The sequence below is a fragment of the Orcinus orca genome, chromosome 14 (assembly GCF_937001465.1).
Source record: "Orcinus orca chromosome 14, mOrcOrc1.1, whole genome shotgun sequence".
NCBI classification, from domain to species: domain Eukaryota; kingdom Metazoa; phylum Chordata; class Mammalia; order Artiodactyla; family Delphinidae; genus Orcinus; species Orcinus orca.
In genome coordinates, this window is record NC_064572.1 from 18540904 (window position 1) to 18565499 (window position 24596).

The window sequence follows — 24596 nt, forward strand, 5'->3', positions numbered from 1 at the left end:
AGGAGGAAGCTTAAAGGAATGGGGGAGAGCAGAGTGGCAAATGGAACAAGAGAGAGGAGATGAAGGTCTTGAGGGACAAGAAGACATCCAAGGAGAAGGGAAAACATAAACTGCTGGAATTGAGGAGGCAGAATGGAAGAAACTCTGCTCACCGACTGTCATCAGCTATGTCCCTCCCCAACCCTCACTGACCCCTTCCCTGAGGACCACCTGCCGTTCCTCAGCACAGGGACAGAGAGTGGAGGCTTGGATGCCCCGTGTGGGATGGAGCCTGGTGACCAGAGAACGCACAACAGGGGAAGCTGGAGGCTTTACCTATGAGCAATCTATGCCACTGTCACATACATGTCCTTCCACTGGGCAACAGGAGGAATCCAGCCTGTCCCATCAGGGCTGAGCCCCACAGAGCCTCCTCTGAGAAGGCTGGAGCACTGCTTGCATCACACACGTGAGGGTCATGCCCCCAGCAGCTGTACCAGCACACGTGCAGCTCCCAGGCTCCGGCAGCTCTCAACGCACAAAGAGATACACTGGGCTCTGGAGCATGAGACTGATGTCAGCCCCTTCCTCGCGGGGCTCCAGTCTAGTGGGGAAATGGCTACTACACTGTCATAGGATGATGGAGGAAAGACACCACAAGCCCGCAGACAGAGTGAATAAGCAGCTGTTTCACTCTCCAACCTTGCCTGACTTGGTGACCTTTTATGCAGGAATGAGCTTTACCCCTACAGAAAAATGAAGGGCAGCCAACCCCTGTGGTCCCAGTGCTGCCTCCGGCCCTTCTCTTGCTCGGGGACCGCGGGGTGGGGGGGGCTCCTGGTCCCTGGCAGGCTGCCCCCAGCCCCTCCCTTGAGGCCAGCCTGCCAGCTGGCTTTTCCAGGTTTACATCCAAAGTCTCCCTGAATGGGTCTCTACAATCTGCAGGAAAACTGAACAAAGGCTGATGGATCCTCTAAAGAACAATGCCTACCTCTGCTTCCCCAGTTCTCCCATCTGGTCATCAAAGAAACCAGAGAGACGTCCGTGAAACCTAGGTGTGGTTTTCTACAAGTTAATTTTTCTCTTTTACATAATGGAAAATATGCGACTTGTTTTAGAAAATACTCTACTCATTTTCTCTCCTCTACAATTACCGGGTCCCACTTTAGTTGGCTGGAATGGAGAACACCCACACAGGCTGGATGGTGGAATACTATTTTAGGATGCCTTTGTCTGCAATTCACCAGTTGCAGAGGAGAGACAGCTTACTTTTAATTTCTGTGAAGCGGTTTCGTGACCCTCTCCCATCCCTCTATCTATCCAAGAACTGTGCATAGATTCTCTATGGCAAAATCAAACTGGAAATCTGCTCAAAACAGAGGATACAACAGGGTCCCAAACAACCCCATATCTATTTACCACTCTCTTCCCTGAGCTTTCCTGTGTCCTGTGTAGGCTCCACCCCAACACACACACACAGACACACACACACACACACACACACACACGCTCATACACACACGCACACACGTGCACACACACGCACATGCACGCACCCCACCCCTCCTTTCCATCTACTCCCTGCCCCTACCTCCCCAGGCCTTGAATTCAGCTGTAGTTGCTTCACAGTCAAATTTCCATCACATCTTAAGCCAGTTCTGATTACCTCATCCAAAGAGGGCCCCCAATTTCTCTTTTAGCATCTTGATTTTTTCCTTCCCAACACTCACTATAATATAGAATTTCATTTATTTCTCTACTTGTTTACTGGCTCCTTCCAGCTCCAGAAGGGCTGGAAGCATACTGCCATTGTTCACGGCTGCACCTAGCACAATGAGTAGAATAGGGGCCAACCATAAAAATCCTGCATTGAATATTAGTGTTGTTTGCCTGGACCCTTTAGGCAGTACTTGGGAGGCCTTTCTGAGTATCCAATTTCAAGCCTCCTTGCTGCCCTGGTTCAGAAATTTTAAAATGCTTACGAATCACTGAGGAGTTTGTTAAAGACATACGCTCCCAGGCAGGGACAGACACGGATTCTGTGGCCTGGGGCAGGGTCACTTAGATGCAGGAGGTCCAAGGTCCACACTTTGAGAAATACTGCCCTATTCCCTAGGGACTTGACCCACCCTAAATGCTGCCTTGGTTGCCTGTTTAGCGCTACCTGTCCCAGGAACAATAGCTTTTCCCCGACCTCCAGCCTTCTGACAGCCTCACTGGCCTCCAGCCCTGGTACCCCCTGAAGCGGGACCTCCACATCAGGAAGTATAAAGTATGGGGTGCTCGGAAGCAAGGCAGTGTTACCTCCTGAACTGCTGCTGCCGTCCTCTGGGTGTTCTTGCCAAAAGAAGTGGGACTTCCTCCAATGGTGATGGCTACAAAAAAACGCCAAATTCACCCCATCCCTAGGGACACTGGGCATTTGGCTAATCCCTGTGGGGCCTGTGTTGCTTATGTCCCAGTATGCTTTGCAGCCAAGTCTAACTGAGGACCAGTGCACCTCGGCTCAGCCCATCCCAGCTTCCTCAGGATGGTCAGCCCTCACTGTCCTGCACTACCCAATGGAGAGATTCAATGTAAGAGAACAAGCTATTCACTTCAAGTAGTCCTCTGCTGACAAGAGGATCCAGGTCTTATTCTGATAATAGCGGCACTTCTTTCTTAAACAAGGGCAATCTTGCCACCACACATGATAACCCAAACCAAATTTCCTTCCAGCCAGATGATTAGATTTCAACCTAGGAAGAGGGAGTCGTGTACTTAGTTTTACCTGTTTGTGATATCCTCAATATGTTTACTTTATTAAATAAACAATAAAAACAAGATGTTTGGGAGAGAATAATATAGTTCTATAAACTCACGTTCTAAAACAGGCCTCTGAGCTTTCCTACATGATAAGATGTGGATTTTCGAAAAATAGAATATGTCTCATTTTCAACTCATGGAATGGACTTCAATAGTTTCCCAAGGTCATAGTGATTGGTTCAAGAATGGGCTACAAGTCACAAGCCAGATACATGAGACTCAAGTATGGAACTTTATGGATCTAGAAAGGACTCCATTTCTCCTGTGTGATAGGCAGAATCTTAAAGATGGCCCCCAAGATTCCTGTACCCTGGTTACTCAATCAAACACGAATTTAGATGCTGCTAAGAGATTTTGCAGATATAATTAAAGTCCTAACTCAGGTGACCAAGGATACAGAGATTGCTTGGATGGGCCTGACCCAATCAGGTGAGCCTTTTAAAAGCAGAGTGTTTCTTCCAGCTGGCAGAATACAACATCACAGAGATCTGGAGCACAGAAGGATTTGGTGCTGCTGGCTCAAAGGTGAAGGGGCCCATGTGAGAGGGAACGCAGGCAGTGTCTAGAAGCTGAGAGCTATCCCCCAGATGCTGACCAACAAGGAAATGGGGTCTACAGTCCTACAACCTCAAGGAAGTAAATTCAGGCAATGACCTGAATGAGCTTGGACATGGACTCTTCTCTGGAACCTCCAGATAAGCGTCTATCACAGCCAATGCCTTGTTTTCATTTTTGTGAGACCTTGAGCAGAGAATCCAATGGAGTCTACTCAAATTTATGACCTACACAACTGTGAGCTAATAAATGGATGTTTGAAGCTGTTAAGCTTTTGGGAATTTGTTTCACAGTAATAGAAAACTAATATACACTGGAATTACTAGCTGTAAGAACAGTGTGTCCCTAGAGAGGGTTGGTCAACCCAAAGATAAGGTCAATATAGGAAAGCAGAGTCAAAATGGAAAGAGACGGCATCTACATGACGAGTCTTTAATCCCTGGAACTAGCCATTTGTGAAGCCTATCCTGATCCTAAAGTTTCAGGCGTTTGAATCAATAAAACCCTGTTATTTATGAAAGCCAGCTTGAATTGACTTTCAGTCACAAGGGAAAAAACCCAGATACTGGAAAAAAAATTATCAGTCAATTCTGATCTAAGGCCCAACCCTATAGACTGGGTTTGCATTTCAATAGAAAAAGACAGCTGCCTATTCCTACAGAAAGAAATACCATTCAGCCAACTCAGGAGTATCAAGGGCCTGAATAAGCCTCCTGCTAGACCATTTTCTCAAAATTAAAACAATTTTGAGGGAGAAACACATCTCAAACAAAACAGTAAGTACCATCTGGAGGTCTGCTATGGCTTGACGCCAAAACGTATCTATATGCTAAACTATGGATGGTAATAAAAAGACAATCAAATCCTTCACATGGAGACCCACACGTAGACATGTGCACATACACTCAAAAAGGGGCACAATTTGCCTCATTCCATCCGTCATGGGAACCTATGACTAAATTCTACAAGGGCTGGGAAAATGAAGAAAAACAAAAAAAGGTGGAATCAGTGAGTGTGAAAACTGAAAGCAGTCCTAGAGTTAACCCAATTCAAAACCTGCCTCCATTTCACAAATGAAAAACTACAAGAAGTTGATGGGCTGCTTTATGATATGCAGTCTGGGAGTTGGAAAAAGGAGGAGGAGGACCCAATATGGCACGTTTTCTCAGGGAAGGGGAGACCCATTCATTTTCTTCATACATCTCTTATTTTACTTAAATGAAACTGAAGCCAGGAATGCGATCTACTAGGATGTGGAGAGGGAAAACGATATTTTTTCTCATTTTATCCTTCAAGCAACTTTTTGAACTACTGATTGCTTATTGATTATATGGACACAGGGAAATGACTAAAACCAAGGATCAAGGTGGATTAGACACTGACGATCTCAAGTCTAGAATATTTTCCAATCAGGATCTATGACACCCCAACAAGTAATATCGTCTGATGTTTTACAGAGGCAGATATTTTCCAACCAGGATCCAGGGGACCCCAACAAATAAAATCTCCTGATGTCTTACAGAGGCAGAGTGTGAAAGGTCAGCTCAATGCCAGAATGGACACTTAATCAGGTTTTCAGAAACCAACTCCTACAGTATACACCAGAGACACCAAAACTCATGGAACGGAGAGGCAAGTCCTGTCAAGAGAACCAAGGTCAAAAACTAGGAGCTGGAGACTGGCAGAAGAAAAGTGAGGCTGGCAGGAATCAGGTCTATACTCACACCCAGTAGAAATAAGAAGTGAGTTTTTCAGTTCACTGGGAAAGTACTGGGAACACACCCAGGGACAGATGCTCATAGGTAGCTATGTCACATCATGTATCACCTTACTACATACAGGAGAGCTCGGGTCAAGCACCAGCTCTGGGATCAAATATAGCTGAGCCCCATCTATCTGTGACAGAGCAAGTGGAATTAAGAAGTTTAAAAAGTAGATGTGAAATACGAGATGTGAAATTTGGAGAAAATATAAAGCACATATGTAACATCTTAAAATTGCTACAATCGACAATTACAACATTAGGGTCCATAGAAACATCTGGAAAGTATTTGCGGACCATGCTTCTTACAATGCTCAAGAAACTGCTTTTTTACTTTAGACTTGCAAGTTGGAATGGAAGGAAGAGAGCAGATATGGAACTAGTGGGTTCTTTTTAAAGAACTAGAAGGCTGTGTGTTGGAGGCTGTGGTGTATAAATAAAAGGGACAGGGGCTTCCCTGGTGGCGCAGGGGTTTAGAATCCACCTGCCAATGCAGGGAACAAGGGTTCGAGCCCTGGTCTGGGAGGATCCCACAGGCCGTGGAGCAATTAAGCCCGTGGGCCACAACTACTGAGCCCATGCACCGCAACTGCTGAGCCCACGTGCCTGGAACTCGTGCTCCACAACAAGAGAAGCCCGCACACCACAACAGAGTAGCCCCCCCAACCCCATCGCAACTAGAGAAAGGCCGCGCGCAGCAACGAAAACCTAACGCAGCCAAAAATAAATAAATAAATAAAAATTAAATAAATAAATAAAAGGGGCAAAGAGCAATGAAGATAGGTAACATAAAAAAAATTCTACCTTACATATCCACTTGGAGATGGAAGGAATACTCCTATAAAAAATCAGCTGTACAGAGAGACTGAAAGAGAGTTCATTTTTAAAAAGTACAGTTAGTAGCAACTGATCGTGAGTCAAAAACTAGAAACAACCATACAATGGGTTACAGCAAGGAGAGTGAAAGCTAAAACTACGTGCCAAACATGTATGAATCTCATAAACATTAATACTGAGTAAATGAAACCAGACACAAAAGAGTACATACAGCCCATTTATAAGAAATTCAAAAAGAGACAAAACAAATCTACTTAAGTCCAAAGAACAGTTATCCTTATAGGGGAAGAGTGACCGGAAGGAATTAAATAAGGGTGCCTGGATGCTAACAATGTTGTGTTTCTTGATGCTGGTTACACACTTTGTGAGAATTCATCCAGTCATACACTTATGATATGTGCACTTTTCTATATGTATTTTCTATTTGCATTAAAATATTAAGGTAGTGTTTCCCACCTTTATTCCATAGGAGTCTGTTGCCTAAAGCAATGTTATTATGGGGTTATTCCATGAAAGAGTTTGGTGTTCTCTTAAGTTTGCGAAATGCTAGGCAAGACCGAGTTTAATTATGTTTCCACTCTATACGACGTCTCCATCAATGAGTCTGAATGAGTCAACCCTCCCTCCATGGCCTTGGACCGTGAGCTGCCCCTGTTCAAGCTTTCCTAAGGTTTCCTCCAGCCCCCAAATCTTAGCCACAACGTGATCTGCACATCTGATTTATCCCGATTGGAACAATTCCACTTGAGCACATACTGTTATCAACCAGTCCGGATGAGCATCACCAGTTTTTCATGGAAGAGCGCATACTTACAATATGCTGCTGACTGCTCTTTCAGAGACCTGTCTCCAATCAGCACTCCTGCACCCATGCAATCCCAGAGCAGTGAACTAGCACATTTCATGTAATTTGCAAGTACAACAGCATGAAGGAATACAGAAAAGCAGATTTTCAAAGAGAGCGTTATGCAACTGTAATTTGAGAATGCTCAAGTCATCTTCACATTCTCACGGGGTTGCAGCTCACACATCAGAGTTTCTCCCAAATACTTGAAACCTATCACTCCTTGACTCTTACAATCACCTCATTTTTCTAGTCACTTATGTCAAAACAAGTCAGTGCTTCTTTACAACCAGCATTTTGCTTATTCCCAGTGGGGCAAACAGCTGTGCTCACGGATTCAGGCTCTTGCCTTTTTTCTCTCAAACCTTTTTTCACTCTTTTTACCACAGGCAAGATTGTGGAATCTGAAGGCTGTCTCCAATGCACAAAGCAGGGTTCTGGGTTGTTATCTTTAGGACATTTCCCACAACTTCAGTAACTTATTTAACTGGGTTTAATTAGGCACCTGGTTTACCTTTGGCTACTCATTTATGCCAAGTTCTACAGTAAAAAAGAAAAAGGAAAATCACCTAAGTTCAATTAGCTGTCATATTTTTGGAGGCGGAGGAGAGATGGCATCAAATGATGAAAAATTTGCCCGAAGCCCATCATTTCTCTTCCTGGCGTCTGAACGTCAAGTCTTTTCATTCTTTTTGTCATGATCTTATTAGTCAGACATACCACCCACTGCTCCTTAATTATACAATGAGGGCAAGAGAAATTAGAGTATTCCAAACCAGTGTCTTAAGCTAAGGCATTCACGACAACAGGGATCCTAATTACATTATACTGATTTCCAATGGGGGAATTAAATTATATATTTCAAAGAAAATCTAGAAAAAGCTTATTAACGTTGTGATGTCCAGTTCAGTGGGAAACCATCTGCATTGGAAAATGTGGCTTCAATGTCTCAAAGCATACCAGAGGACCATTTTGCAAATACCAAACTATATCACACTCCATGGAAAAATGGTAAGCATGATCATATTTGAGACTGCAAAGGGCATTAGAAAAAGCAGGGGTTGGGAAGATAACATAAAACTAAGAGAAAATTTTACAAATGTAACTGTCACAGCCATGGTTATATAATCCTGAAGCAAAGTTGAAAGAAGTGTAATGAAATGACTGCTGGACTTGGTTTACTTCCAAGACATAATGAGCAGTCTTGCAAATTATATTTTAAATGTATTTGCTCCAGAGCAAGGAGAAACACGTTTCCAAAGAAGTGCAAGGAAAACACATTTACTTAAGAGCAAAAACATTTAAGGTTTTAATCAGAATAAATTCCTAGTACTAGGAAAAAGAATAATAAATTTCACGATTGGCTAATTCATGTTCATACAACCAGCAATGACTGCACCTACCTCATTGAGGTCCTGCCGAGTTTCATCCTTTGGCCACACGGCCGCCCTCTGGTCTATTCTATAAAACACAAAGAAAAAGTATTTCCATTTAAAAGAAACCTTTCAACAATGTACATATGAAGTTGGCAGCTACAGATCTGACCACACCCCTGTTAAAAACCCTCAGTGGTGTCCCACTGCCCGAAGAGCAAAATCCAGAGCAAAATCCTTATAACGGTCTGCAACACATTACAGTGTCTGAACTCTGCCAGTCTTCCTGTCCCACCTCCTATCACTCTCACCCTTGTCCTCTACCCTCCAGCCTCTCTGGCCTTCAGTTTCTTGAACACACAGTGCTGGCTCCCTGTTCAAATCTTCACACTTGCTTTTCCCCCCGGTTTTCACAAAGCTGACTCTGCCCAGCACAGGGCATCAGCTCAGCTCCTATGTCACCTCCCAACGAGTCCTTCCGGATCTCTCTAATCAATCTACCCCTCCCCTTCACTCTCTATTGCACTGTCTTTAGATTTTCTTCTTAGCGCTGTCACTACCTAAAGTTATGATGTTTATTTGCATTTCCATGCTAAAATGTAAGCTCCAAGAAATCAGTGATTCTGTCCATCTTCTACACTGCTGAATCCTCAGTACCCAGTGCAAAGTCAGTATTTTTATGACCAAATGTGATCTGATACAGTTCTTACAGAAAGATACCATTTGTGCACTGAAGATAGCTTTTGGAAATTTCATTCTATCACTTACCTAACAAAATAAAAGTTACAGCAATTCCTGGGTAACACAGTAAAGCTAGGTTTTGCCATTTTATAGCTTGCAACAGAAGAAAAAGGTCTTAAAGGCAAATCTACTCTGAATAAATTTTTTTAGGTTAAAAACAAAACTCCACTACTGGCAGATGCTAAGCTCTAAATCATGATTCATCAAATGCTATGGTCCAATGGCATCTACCACATAACATTCAAGTTTTTCTGCAGCAGTTTGCATGCTATTATATAATAAATATATTAAGTTATAATTATTCTTTTTAAAAGGCCTGCTCTCTTAAGGAATAAAAGCTTTAGTCAGTATTAAGTCATTTATAAAAAGATTTATTTTGGGATATAATTATTTACAGTTATTATTCTGCTTTGGTTTGAGTCCTGAAAAAAGTATATATGTCCTCTGAATGGTCATCAAGATGAATGATTTCTGAAAGTAACGATGCACATTTAGAAATGCCATGAGCCTAACTTCTTCAAAGTATTCTTAAGAATGAAAAGTTCTTTCAGTCCATGAGTACTGCTAACTGTGCAAACAACTTACTTCTAATGAGAAACTGAGGAGATGTTAAAACAGAATTGGACAGTCACACTGATGTTGACCACGTCTGCACAAACGTCCCTCCTGGGTGTGAGAGAAGACTAAGGGTCCCAACCACGAGCCCACGGAGAGATGGTCCAGGTGAGAAAGTTAGTTAGGGGAAGAAAGCGCTGGCACACCCACCCTCTGCCCATGAGTTCGCTGGGCCACAAACAGTGACTCCAGGGCTTCAGAAAATACCAAGTAGCTCTTTCCTGCAAAATGGGAGAAACCCTCTCATGGAGAGGGGGTAACCTGACATATCCAGTAACATCTAAAGTTCTGAATGGCTCATAATTTCCCTGTAACCTAAAGTGGTTCTCAAATTGTGTTTTTATAGAGTTAGAGTAGCCCCAGAAAAATGAAAGAATTGTGTTCTCTAATGGAAAGAATATTTACCACTTTACAGTTTTCAACCGTACATTTCTCCAGGGCTCTGATGTCAGCAAATGGTAAAACAAATAGATGGTAGCAAACATTAATGAAGAAAGCAGAAATAAGACTTTGTTTAAAATATATAGTATATATTATTGCGATGCAGAGAACAGCTACATGTAACACACTCACATGATCTTCAATGACAACTACTTGTCATCTCCAGATAAATCTCCAGATCAACTGTAAGAACTGCTCGGGGCTTTGTGACCACCTAGAGGGGTGGGATAGGGAGGGCGGGAGGGCGGGAGACGCAAGAAGGAAGAGATATGGGGGTATATGTATATGTATAGCTGATTCACTTTGTTATAAAGCAGAAACTAACACACCATTGTAAAGCAATTATACCCCAATAAAGATGTAAAAAAAAAAAAAAAGAACTGTGGTCTAAGCATCAAAGATGCTTTAATTTAATAGCCATCGGAATGTCTCCTATGTGACTGGTACAGTGCTGGGGAAATAAGAATCAATGAGCAGGCTCTAGACCTTTAGGAAACTTACAGTCTAGTGGATCCTGAAGCAGAGAATAAAACTAATTAAAACCCAGTCTTGAGGTTCTTTCCATAAATCAAGGAATGAGCGCACAGGAGCTGCTATTAGAATGGTGGAGAGGGGCTGGGGAAGTAGAGACAGACGAAAGAGACATTTTCAAGGAGAAAAACAACAAGAGGTGTTGGGTGTGAATTGAAAGTATGGAATGAAAGAGATGGTGTAATGAAAACTAATCCAAAGTTTTGAGCCTGTGTGACAGGAAAGATGATAGATGATGGTTTTTCCAGTGGAGAAAGAAAAATAGGTCATTTGGAAGGGGAGAGCAGGCAGCTGTCATGAGTTGTGATTTAGACATTTGAAGCTTGAACTGAGGATAAAACAGGGAAGTGAAAATACCTGAGCCGGGCTCACGGTAGCATGGGGCACTCGATGGTGTGTTCCAGAGAGTGAGGGCAGAGATAACAACAGTGACTCACAGTGGTCACAGGTTCTCCGTCAGTTTTTCACTTGCTGTGTGGCCAGAGCCTAGCACAGTGCTTGGCACATGTCACATGCTCTCTACATGCCTTTCAGATGGATGAAAAGATGAAGAAACAGAAGGACCCAGACCCAAGAATGACTTCTTGATCTACCACTTACTAGGTGTGTGTACCCACTGGCAAGATATTAACCTCTCTCAGCCTCAGTTTCCTCATCTGTCAAGTGAAGATAACATCAGCTACCGCACAGGATAATTCAGGATGTGAAGGACAGTTCATGAAAAATGTTTATGACTACTGTTGGCTGTATTAAAAATAACACATGGGGCTTCCCTGGTGGTGCAGTGGTTGAGAATCTGCCTGCCGATGCAGGGGACATGGATTTGAGCCCTGGTCTGGGAAGATCCCACATGCCACGGAGCAACTAGGCCCGTGAGCCACAACTACTGAGCCTGCGCGTCTGGAGCCTGTGCTCTGCAACAAGAGAGGCCGTGACAGTGAGAGGCCCACGCACCGCGATGAAGAGTGGCCCCCACTTGCTGCAACTAGAGAAAGTCCTCGCACAGAAACGAAGGCCCAACACAGCCATAAATAAATAAAATTTAAAAAAAAAAAACAAAAAAAATAAATAACACATGGATTCTATAATCAAATGTAAAAAATACCATAATAGAATTATAAATGATAATTAATGGTATATTTAATTGTAATAATTGAAGCCTTGTGAATAAGCAGGAAGAAATAAAAAGCTGAGTCATCCTTACTCAGGACCACTGGGCAGGTTTCTGAAATTGGCCAATTAGGGGACAGAAGAAAAAAGGGCCGTGAAGAAAATACAGATGCATCACTAAGGAGATAAGAAGGCAACCAGAACAGCACTTTGAATAGTGAAGAGAAAGATGTTATAAGAAAAAAGAGTGTCAAGAAGAGCCTAACAGAAATATACTCAGCCATTAAAAAGAATGAAATAATGCCATTTGCAGCATTATGGATGGACCTAGAGATTATCATACTAAGTAAGCCAGATAAAGACAAATATCATATGATATCACTTATATGTGGAACCTAAAATATGACACAAATGAACTTATCTACGAAACAGAAACAGACTCACAGACATAGAGAACAGACTTGTGGTTGCCAAGGGGGAGGTGGTGGGGGGAGGGAAGGGTTGGGAGTTTGGGATTAGCAGATGCAAACTATTATATATAGGATGGATAAACAACAAGGTCCTACACTGTATAGCACAGGGAACTATATTCAGTATCCTGTGATAAACCATAATGGAAAAAAATACGAAAAAGAATGTATGTTTAACTGAGTCACTTTGCTGTACAGCAGAAATTAAATACAACACTGTAAATCAACTATACTTCAGCAGGACAGGAATAAAGACACAGACATAGAGAATGGACTTGAGGACACGGGGAGGGGGAAGGGTAAACTGGGACAAAGTGAAAGAGTGGCATGGACATATATACACTACCAAACGTAAAACAGCTAGTGGGAAGCAGCCGCATAGCACAGGGAGATCAGCTCGGTGCTTTGTGACCACCTAGAGGGGTGGGATGGGCAGGGTGTGAGGGAGACGCAAGAGGGAGGGGAGATGGGATTATAAATATACGTACAGCTGATTCACTTTGTTATACAGCAGAAACTAACACACCATTGTGAAGCAGTTATACTCCAATAAAGATGTTAAAAAAAAACCAGTATACTTCAATAAGACTTTTAAAAAAAAGAAGAGCCTAACAATTTCAGGTAAATGCCAGGCACTTTACTTACATTATTTCATCTAATCCTCATGGTAACCACATGAGATTAGCATTATTAGGCCCATGTGACCTAATAGGAAACAGTTAAGGCAATTAAATAATTTTATCCATGAATAAACAAATATTTATTAAACAGCAACTTATGTCAAGTATGATTGCAGGTGCTGGGAATAAAGCAGGGAATAAAACAAGTCTCTGCCTCACTGTCATAGAAGCAGAGAGACCATAAAGAAACAAACCTGGTGCACCAGATGCTAAATATTACAGAGGAAAAGAAAGCAAGGTAAGGAGAACAGGATGTGCAGGAGGACTGCCCAAGCTCACGCTGCTAGAAAATCGCAGTCATCCGGAGATAATGAGAATGAAAGCAGAGAAATAGAAAGGTCACTGGATCAGAAAAGATAAAGGTCATGGCAGAAGAGGAAACAGAAACGGAAGCTTCTCACTAGAGAAGTTTAGCAGTGAAAAGAGGAGAACCGGAATAGGAGCTAGGTGTCTCAAATTCCCTTCTTCTTAAGATCTTTAAAGGTAGTGTTTGAACCATTTACAATCCTGCCAACTCCAATACGACCCTGCTCTCTAGCCCATGCCCAGGAAGCAGGAAATTGCAGCCTGGACTCAGAGCTCTCAGCACTGATGCTTCCCATCACCACCACCCCCAACACCCCCATCACCACCACGCCATCACTGTCACTACAACCCCATCACTGTCACCACCATCACCATGACCATCACCACCAGCAACACCACCAATGCCACCATGACGGCCACCCACCATGACATAATTCAGAACAAAACACTTCTTAACAGAGGAACATAAAACATAATTGTGTGCTGATATTAAACGAGCTTTTTCCTGTACTCTGTGGCTGCAAAACTGTGGCTAGCCCATGGAAGTGCAACTTTTCTGAAACTTGTTGGTGTTCCCACGTTGCTGGAACCCCAAAGCCTGTGCTGAGCCAGCCTGTAGGCTCATCCTGCAGTGACCTTTCCTTGGGAGGTGGACTGGAATTTAAAACAGCAAAGTGAACAAAGCATTAAGATACTTTTCTTGGCCTACAGATAATGTCAAACCCCAGATGTGATCATCTGTGAAGAAGCAGTATTTTAGCATAGGATATTTGATTTATATCAACTTACTGTAATTAATTTAGCAGCTTAAAATGTTCCCTGTCTCAGTAAAAAGCTTCCCCACCTCTCCAATTGCTCATGGAAGATAGAGAGTTATCTGACACTCTCCTCTCTCTCAAGTTCAACAGCCAAGCCATTACCAAGTCCAATTTCTTATCCCAAATCACGTTTAGATCTGTCCTCTCTCCTCCCACCGCCACACCTTAGGCCAAGTCGCCATCATCTGTCTTCTGGGCTACCTTCCTGGTCTCTCTACTTCTCCTCTACCTTCTCCAAACCACTGCCCACACAGCAACCTTGTCGCTACCCTTCTGCACACTTAAAATACAGATCGAAATTCTTCCAGCATCCTGTGACATCCTGAAGGAGTTACATCTGTCCACTTCTTCAACCTCAACTCACGTCATTCTCCTCCTCCACGCTCCCTTCCGCCTCAGGCCTTCTACGTGCTGTCCCTGCGCCCGTAACAACTCTTCCCTCTCCACTTTCTCTCCTAATTAACTCACGCATCCTCTAGACACCAGGTACCAGACCAATCAGGCCTCCCTTTCATAGGACTTGCTGTATTCTGATCTTTCACATCTGCCGTGTAGCACGTGTCAGTCCCTAATTGTGTATCTGTCTAATTATCTGATTGTCTCTTATGATGGCAAAAGCTCTATGGGGCAGGGATCACATGAGTCTTGCGCAACGTTTTCTCTCTAGAGCTAAGCCTGGCAGTTGGCACATAGTAGGCACTCACATGTTTGCTAAGAAAGGATTAGTCCCAGGGTCACGGGCTGCTGTCGGTATATTCCTGAATGTGTTTAATGATTAGGATAAGACTCATACTCCCTCCTCCGCCCGTGGCATGTAGCAGCGCTGGCAGGATGGCATGACTCTCACTCCCACAAGCAGATGCGTTTCTTGCCTGAGGAAACCTGCTAAGGTTGAGCAAGTGGCTTTCCAACCCACGTTTAGAAAATCTGGGCAGCAAGTAAAAGCAGAGCATCCAACACACTCTTCAGAGTCCTTCATAAAGAACCAGAGCCTGAAAGCTAAACCGTGTCTACCATGGCTCACAGCCTAAGAGTTCAAGCTATTCCACCGCCTCGGATGAGCCTCTGTATTAGAAAACAACACAGGATACACTAATGTATACCCGGATGACCGCCTGCTGGCTGGACGACTGTTGCTTCCTGAAACTCTTCTGAAAACAAAAGGTATATCCCAAGAGGACAACCCTCTGAGCACAATATTCATTATATGCAAACAATTGCTCTATATGCAGACACAGGCAAGATGCCAAGGAATTCCAGTAATATTATCACAAATAGTAACAGCCCTCGATACCGGCAAATATAAAGCCCCGCTCCCTGCAGAGCGTAGACTCTATTAAAGACATTCTCTTACTGCTTTTTACCAAATTTCTAAGCTAAACGACTGAGATCAAGTATTGGGCAGCCAACTCCAAAGAGAAAGAAACCGAGGCCCAGAGTTCAAAATGGCTTTCAAAGAGACGGCTGACAGAAAACAAAACCAGACGCCGAGAGCTGACTTTTCCATCCACGTAGCTCCTTGTCCAGACCAGTGAACTCTCAGAGGCGGACAAGGGTGTTGGGGCTGGAGGTGGAATGCTGACCCCCAGGAATAGGCCCCCCAGTAGCAGGGACCCAAGCTTGGCTCCCACCTCCCACTGCACTTCTCTGAAGACTAGAATCAACCAGTGTTATTAACAACAGATTCCTTATTATTCAGCCATAAAAAGGAACGAAACTGGGTCATCTGTAGAGACGTGGGTGGACCTAGAGACTGTCATACAGAGCGAAGGAAGTCAGAAAGAGAGAAACAGGGGCTTCCCTGGTGGCGCAGTGGTTAAGAATCCGCCTGCCAATGCAGGGGACACGGGTTCAAGCCCTGGTCCAGGAAGATCCCACATGCCGCGGAGCAACTAAGCCCGTGCACTACAACTACTGAAGCACCGGCGCATAGAGCCCGTGCTCCGTGACAAGAGAAGCCACTGCAATGAGCAGCCCGCGCACCGCAATGAAGAGTAGCCCCTGCTCGCTGCAACTAGAGAAAGCCCGCGCACAGCAACGAAGACCCAACGCAGCCATAAATTAATTAATTAATTTTTTAGAAAGAGAATACTAAATATTGTATATTAACCCATATAAGTGGAATCTAGAAAAATGGTACAGATGATCTTATTTGCAAAGCGGAAATAGAGACACAGACGTAGAGAACAAACATAGGGACACCAAGGGGTAAAGGGGTGTGTGTGGGATGAACTGGGAGACTGGGAGTGACATATATACACTATTGATACTATGTATGAAATAGATAACTAATGAGAACCTACTGTATAGCACAGGGAACTCTACTCAGTGCTCTGTGGTGACCTAAATGGGAAGGAACTCCAAAGAAGAGGGAGTATGTGTATACGGATAGCTGATTCACTTTGCTGTACAGCAGAAACTAACACATTGTAAAGCAACTATACTCCAATAAAAATTAATTTAAAAAAACAAACAAAGATTCCTGGGCCCACACTCACTAGGTCAGGACTGGTAATGTGAAATTAACAAGTACTCCAGGGCATCCCCAACCGGAAAACATCATCCTCAAGGCCCAGGTGCAACCACATGGGAGAAGACCAACAGCTGAAGGGCGCAGGTGAGGGACTCCTGGGAGTACGGCAGTGACCTGGGTGTTTCCGGCCTGGCCTCCCAGGGGACACATTCCAGAAGAGGGAAAGGCTAAGTCCCTGGAGACGCTCTGAGCAACCTGAAACACAAGGCAGCCCAGCCACCCTGGAATAGGCAACCCTCCTTGGTGGGCTGGAACAGAGCCCAGAAACAGCCAGAACCACACTAATGCCTGGAGAATAACTGAGCAGTGAGTCAGGCCCACAATATCGGGACTGGGAGAGGTAAGAAGGTAGAGTTGGGACAGGATATTTAGGACAGGAGACCCAGCAGGAGCTGACGTCCCAATAATGCATTTTCATTAATAATGATGATAGCACCACCTGGTTTGCTGAGCAGGACACAAAGCTCTCTGCTTCCATCATCGCACTCTTCCACTCACTTAGTACAGAATGATCAGACACCTGCTCCTGGGGCAAGCAATGCTCAGCCCAGGGGGCAGAGTGATCTCAGCAGACGCTTCCGTTCCACGGAGAGCTCTGCGCACTCGCATTATCCGCCTCAAGCACCTGCCGAGTCTCTTCATTTTTCTGCCTCAAGGTTTTTTCAAGGCAGAGCTCAATCCCTTAGCCTGAAAGGGTGGGAGAGTTAACCTCTGCTGGGGGCAATCCTTAGCCAGCGGAACACGGAGGAGAGCGTGTGGATAAACACTGTGACCCCCAACTTTCAGAGGGATACGTCTGAGGACTTTCTGAGAATCACAATGTAATACTGTTATGTAATTACTTTTTTCCCCACTAGATCATGAACATGCGCCCATGTAAGTAAAGACTCCCACAAAATGTGGTTTTAAGTATCTATCACGCAGATTGGCATTTCTTAAGTGGGTGGTGGTATGCCCGCTAGGGAGCATTTAGGCAATTGAGGGTTATTTGTGATGGGCACAGACGTTGGGTTGCCCCTGACATGCGTGGGGAAGCCCCACACAACAAAGAATTGTTCCACCCCTGCAGAACTTCCAAATGTCCTCTGGGAATGTGAGAGTCACAGGCACTTGCTCTCAGCACAATCTGAACTAGAAAATGAGGACGGCTAGTGGATGAAATAGAAGTATCTAGAGTACTCAAGTATGGAGAAGGGGATTGGACTGGACTGTCTCAAGTGTTTCACCCAGAGCCACTATCCTATGATTCCACCATATACAGGAATCCAGCCACGTGACTTTCTATCTAGTTCTCTCAGAGGTGTCAATTATCCATTATATTCCTATCTCCTTCCATGATCAGATAATTGAAAAATTTACATTCTAAATCTCAGCTGGGTTACCCACTTCAAATCCTACACCTAGACAGCTATTACCCTTAAGTACAAACCAAGGCAACTACAATGGATGTACTTAAAAATATTTTTCAACAATTGTTACTACAGAAATATCTACAGATATAAATCGTAGAACTAACCAAAATATCAAATAATTTGGAATTAGTTAAATCAATGATGGTATATCCATAGAATAGAACATTTCCAGCCATGAATATTTTAGAAAATTTTATGACGTTGAAAAATACAGTATTAAGTGGGACAAAAAAAGTTACACAGAAATATGTCTCTAAGATTTCACATATATGAAGCAAACTAATATATATATTTCATATATATACATATGTATAAATTACATCAAAAATGTTTTATCTAGCATTGATAAAGGAAAAAAATAGAGGGGGGTGGTGGGAGCTGTGTGTGTCATTATATAGGGGGGTGTGTGTGTGTGTGTGTGTGTGTGTGTGTGTGTGTGTGTGTGTGTGTGTGTGTGATAATACATCACAGAACCACTGCCTCATTGGGAAGATGAAGAGTAACCTGAAAAACAGCCCATGGCCTCAGGAACACGGCACACTTAAACAGCTATAGTCAAAGTTCTAAATTAGATTTAAGTTTAAACACACACTGTCTCCTATAATCATTATTGAAATTTCTCTCTTAAATCTATTCCAAATTAGGCCAAGAAGCTTTCCAAGATATTGAGATGTTAAGGACGAAGTTTTTCGTTCCATCTCCTAGAAATATCATTTCTAACACAGGGCTATAATGACACCGAAGTTTGTAAAACAAGTCTCTTATAGAAAATTGTATGTTAAAGTATTTGTTATAGAAAATCAAATTTGTTCACCTTAGTTACAAATGAACTCAGCAGCCTTGTGATAATTAAACCATTACTCTATTAGCTTCTGTATAAAGACTGTATCGTCAGAATGCATTCTAGTCTAGCTTTATACTCTGGGGCCTGCTTTAAATAGACAGTACTTCTAACAGATTCAAACCCTAATGAATCATGAAGTCCCTTTCACACACCATTCTTTTTTATGCCCACATTAAAACAATAGCAACGACATAAAAACATATACTGCAGTGGTAACAGAGGTTATATATGAGTGGTACAATTACAAGAAATTTTTATTTGCTTGGAATTTACTGTATTTTCCAATAAAACCATGTTTCACTTATTTTATTATTTTTTTTTAATGAAAGAATGAGTTTCCCTTTTATCTTTATGCTAAACATTGTCCAGCGAACGAGCTAACATTTTATCAAGTGATCAAGGGCAGACTCCTTCAGAAAAAAAGAAAAGAAGAAGGAGAACAGGGCTTCGTTCCCAGAATAATCAAGGGTGGGCTCTTTTTCAATCAACAGTTTAAGGATTTGGTGTGGGACTTTTTTTGTGCTCTACAGCAGGGAGGATGAATTATTTTTATCTGTGACTGCAAGAGCTTGTATTATTAAGCTAAAGTCTTCCTGTGTCTAATCCTTTAAACATCCAGAGTGTGGAGCGTTTTCAGTGTTAGAGCCAGAGGGGGCTTTAGAAATCATCTGACCCAAACTTGTGTTTGGGGAGGGGACTTAGGGATTTCAGTGACGTGACCAAGGTCACCTGATAGACATGAGGTAAGACCCTGCATTTCTTTTTTTTTTTTTTGTAATTCATTTTATTGAAGTACAGTTGATTTACAATGTTGTGTTAATTTCTCCTCTACAGCAAAGTGATTCAGTTATATATATGCATCCTTTTTCATATTCTTTTCCATTATGGTTTATCACAGGATATTGAATATAGTTCCCTGTGCTATACAGTAGGACCTTGTTGTTTAGCCATCCTATATGTAATTGTTTGCATCTGCTAATCCCAAACTCCCAATCCATTCCTCCCCCCCACCAACCTCCCCTTTGGCAACCACAAGTCTGTTCTCTATGTCTGTGCGTCTGTTTCTGTTTCGTAGATAGGTTCATTTGTGTCATATTTTAGATTCCACATATACGTGGTATCATATGGTATTTAAGACCCTGCATTTCTTAAATTGAATGTTTTTTCCATTCCACCAGCTTGCTTCTGCACCCATGGGGGTGAAGGCAGGATGGGGGGACGAGAAGAGCCCTCACTCTATGGCTGTCTTCCTATGCAGTATAAGCAAAGAAAGCTATTTTTAGAACCCACTCATTGCCCAACTGCATACCAGGGACTCTCAAAATATTGTCAAGACAAACTCATGTTTTTATCTCTACTATACCCCTACCCCCCATTTAACAAATCCTAAAAGCACACTAACAAGAAGAACACGCTGACAGCACGCGGAGCTCCTGCTCTGGTACAGTCCAAGAAGGCAGATCTTAAGCTCTTTATTATTAAAACTCTCTGGCTGCTCATTCCCTTACTCATTCTTTCTCTTTTTAGCAGAGCCCATTTAGACTCTGCCTACTTCTCAAAAAACATTTGAACAAGAAACAAGCAGCTATTAAAACACACACAAGTTGTCTATCTCAAAAACAAAAGATGAAAGGATTTATCCCCCATGGAAAAGCTGCTGGCAACAAAAACTTCCTCTTTCCATAAAGCAACAAAGCTTTTTCTTTTATCTGGAATGTTACAAAAATAGTCAAAGCCATCAAAGGCCATTATCCTTGCTAATACCCCAATCTTCAACCCCCTCTAACTGGGGACTTCCGGATGAAGAGGCTAATGAACTCTAATTCACAAATGTAACCACCAACTTAATTAGTAGCAACACATTGCTACAGGATAGCTCCTGTTTATACAGGCGAGGTCTTTAACGACACTCAAAGGCTTAATGCTGTCATAAATCTTAATACAGTATTTTAAACACAAGGGAGTTAATCACTCTCAAAAGTAAATTTACTTAGCTGGGTAAGAAATCCCCAACTTCATTGTATTCTCTTACATTCATAAATTCCCCTTTGTCATATCTGAGCCGTTTACAGAATTGGCACTGGCGTTAGCCATAAAAATCAATCAAACTGAACTGACTGCTCTAAAAAGACGGATGGTGCTTATCTTGGTTCTATTACAAGGGAACTGAGGGCTTAACCAAATCACAGCCTCACTGGGGGTCAAACTAGAAAATGAGAGGGTTGTATTTAATGATTACTAAGGCTTCATTCTGGCTCTAACTAAATGCAGTTCTATACTTTTCCGTGTTTTGAAAAGCTCCAGGTACGCGGCAGCATGCCAGAGAAGGGTAATATGCAGCCTCACCACTCAGATGCACTGAGAATCCAAATTAAAATGTAAACACATCCGGATATATGTATATGTATATGTATATGTATAGCTGATTCACTTTGCTATAAAGCAGAAACTAACACACCATTGTAAAGCAATTATACTCCAATAAATCTGTTAAAAAAAAAAATGTAAACACATCATCTTGGAGAAAGAGGCATTAAGGTATTATCAGCCATCACCTTATTAGGGCTTAGCTCCAGGCAGCTAGAGTCCTAAGGATGAGCAGTTGCTGGGAAGAAAAGGATGGAAGCAGGCATTTTAAATCAAATGCCTACAGGAGCCAGGCAAAAGCATAAATTAATAAAGAGATCTGGGTAGGAGCTGTGAAAAAATGGAGAGCTGCTTCTCAACTCCAGCTATCTGCTGCCTTGTAGGAATGTACATCCTGGGTTATCCCATTTTCAGATTTTTCAAAACAATGTAAAAAAGCCATAAAGACTCTAATATTTAAACACTGAATCAAAATATTTTTACAACAGTCTACCAGTCAAATATACCTCCACACTAGATACACGTGCAACGTGCAGGACACTGAGTTTGAGATCTCTGATGTGGGGCACTATACTGCCAAGGAATATAACAGAAACATGAGGGGAGCTGGTAAATAGAAGGAAGGGTGCAAAGAAACAGAGCAGAGTGGGCTACATCAGTATCTGAGGTTGGCTCTGTTGAGGGAATTCAGAAGAGCAAGCAAACTTGGAGGTAGGAAGAGATTAAGACAGTGAGTCTAAACCTTCTGGGGGATCATGGGTAGCATAGGAAATTCTAATAAATGCTTTAGAGACGTTTACCTGGAAAAATAAACATATGTAGTAGGCAGAATAATGTGGCCCACGAAGATGTCTATGTGCTCATTCCTTGTCCCCCTCCCCTTGTTACCTTACATGACAAAAGGGATTCTGCTGATGTGATGAAGCTAAGGACCTTGAGATGGAGAGATTATAGTAGGCTATCTGAGTGGACCCAATCTAATCAGTTGAATCCTTAAAATCAGAACAATTTTCCTGCCCTTGGTTGTAAGAAAAGGACAAACCTGACCCCATATTGAATCTGTTCCTTTAGCTCTAACCCTGTGCTCTGCTGGCTGTGCTTAGTCATGTTGGCTCTGCACTTTTGTAAAAATAAAAAAATGTTGCCCATAGCCTGAAATATTCATGGTAGCTCATTCTCAAGGCTCTGACCTTTAAAGGTTTAACACTTTTCCATTCATACAGAGATTAAAAGTTGCAGAACAGAGAATAACCTTTGTCTTGTTGGAGGTTCATGGGAACACTGTGATCAGACCTATGTGGACAGCTGCAAGAGCAAAGGATTCCGGCACCAAGAAGTGTACAGCAACCAGCCACATCTTCTCCCCTTTTAGTACAAAAGAAGCCTGAATTCTAACTCAAGGAAGATGGTTCCCTCAGTCTGCTGGCTTTCCGAATAAAGTCACTCTTCCTTGCCCCAAAACCTCATTCTCGATTTACCGGCCTCTCATGAGACAAGCAGTAGGAGCCTGGACTCGGTAATGGTCAGAAAGAAACATATGGAAGAATGCTAAGAGAGATGCAACATTGCTAGCTTTGAAAATGGAGGAAAAGACCATAAGGAAGCAATGTACGCAGCACCGGGAAACTGGAAAAGACAAGGAAATATATCCATTCTCCCCTCGAACCTCCAGAAAGGAACGTAGGCCTGCTGACACCTTTATTTTACCCCAGAGAGACCCATGTTGGTCATCTATCCTACAGAAGTATAAGATTATAAATTTGTGTTGTTTTAAGTCACAGGTTTGTGGTCATTTGTTACAGTAGCAACGGAAAACCAATATAGTATACAGACACTCAAACTTTGGAAAAACCATTCATAGACCTCCCTAAAGCGCATTTAGACACACAGATAAACGTCCCGTGCCCTAGGAAGAGCTCAACAACATGCTCTCCGAGCTGAAGCTATGAAACTATTTCTCTTTGGCACATGTGAGAAGATCAATACCACCCCACGACACAAGCAGCTCCAAAACCTCACTTCTACAAGGATGGATTCATTCTCTGAAGTACCCTTTTGAGTCCCACCCGAACCACATGTGACCCCTTGACAGCTCCTTGCTGTAGAAAGATCTTTCCTTCCTTTCTCAAAGTGCTCATTATGATAAGAACATGCTCCTCCCCAGCCCTCTTCCCCAAGAAGGTGGCATTTTACACCTGCTAAGATTTAGCCTGGCTTCTTCCCTCACTTTGAGCCAGACTTAGGTCTGGAGTGTTCTATTACAGTCCTCATGTCTCTATCGAGATCTTATTGGACACAATATGCCTGCACCTGGCCGTTTGCTGGCTTTAAAATGGAAGAGCAATGTTATCAGGAATGTGAGCTACCTGACTCAAAGTTGTTTTTAGCCTCAGCTCTCATTTCACCAGTTCATCAAATTTCACAATCCCTGTAATATTTAGAGTTTAATTTTTAAGTTGCATTAGAGTGATCCTAGGTGACGCCACCATGGCTGTGACAAAAAAAAAAAAACACTGTAGTTTAAAGGTTACCATCCTGATCTAAATACTCAACCTAATATACCAGACGTAACGGCCTCACAACTCCTGATCTGCAACTTAACACCACACGCTGTGACTGTCAACTCTGGTGCACGGGCAATTCTGGAATGCTGCTAGCTCAGAAAGCTAGATCCTGTCAAAGTAGAACATGGAGGCTAGAAAGGAAAAAGAAGAAGAGAACAACAAGGTATTTGGGGTCCTATGGAGGTCTGCTAAAGTACAGAGGAAGACAGGCCAGATCTGTTTTGGAGAAGACAAGCCTGACTCAATGAGGAAGGCTGCCCAGTGACCATGTATTTGGTTCCTTCTCCTGACATGCAGAAGAGGTCTAGGAACAGCCTAAAATGTTACACAAACTTTTGTGTGTATGTGTATCTCTTTTTTTCTGAGGAAAAGTGCCGTAAATCTGAGAATCTGAATGAACTATAACTCCCCACCCCCAAGTGTAGGAGCTGCTGCTCTGTATGTTTCCTCATGAGGACTTTTCTAATTCAATACACTTAGCTCTCCCTAGTCATATGTGAATGATCCCCAGAGCAGAATCCTGTTAAATTTCTGACTTGCCCTCTGATAACAGTAATATTACCACTTACCTTCTCCACTGCAGATGGGAAATAGAGTGGTTTTAAGTTTACCAAACATCGAGCGTCTTTGAGAAGGTAGACTGCTAATGTCATTTTCCCCTATCAGCCTCTGTGGAGTATCCAGCCCAAAGGGCACCATACATTTCATATGCAAGCATGAAGGATTTCGTCTTGTTTCTTGTGTGTGTGTTTTTTCTGTCTTTTTTATGATTTTGAAATATGCATGGGAATATAGTTGGCCTTTTTCTTGCTGAGAGATGCAGTCACCAGTCTGGTGGGGGAGACAGGGTCACTGCCTAAATTGATTCTAATCAACCTAAAACAGCTTTGCTATAGTAAGGCCTCCAATAGGAAGGTGAGTGTCCCAATTGGCAGAGAAATGACAGGGCTGAGTCTTACCTGCTCTGAGGTCAAGTAAGAATAAACAGACAAGAGATGGCAACCAGCGA

At 42.8% G+C, this 24596-nt stretch overlaps 1 protein-coding gene across 14 annotated transcripts in view; it reads right to left on the reverse strand.

Moving 5' to 3' along the window:
• Window positions 1–24596, reverse strand: part of FAM13C (family with sequence similarity 13 member C) — a 155423-nt gene that overhangs the window by 46436 nt on the left and 84391 nt on the right. For all 14 annotated transcript variants that reach the window (XR_007471154.1, XM_033406007.2, XM_033406009.2 and 11 more), the window contains one exon: window positions 8186–8243. Coding sequence is in view for 13 of the 14 variants with exons in the window: in XM_033406007.2 (XP_033261898.1) it covers window positions 8186–8243 (58 nt within the window). In the remaining variant the exon portion in view is untranslated. The remainder of the gene's footprint in view (window positions 1–8185; window positions 8244–24596) is intronic.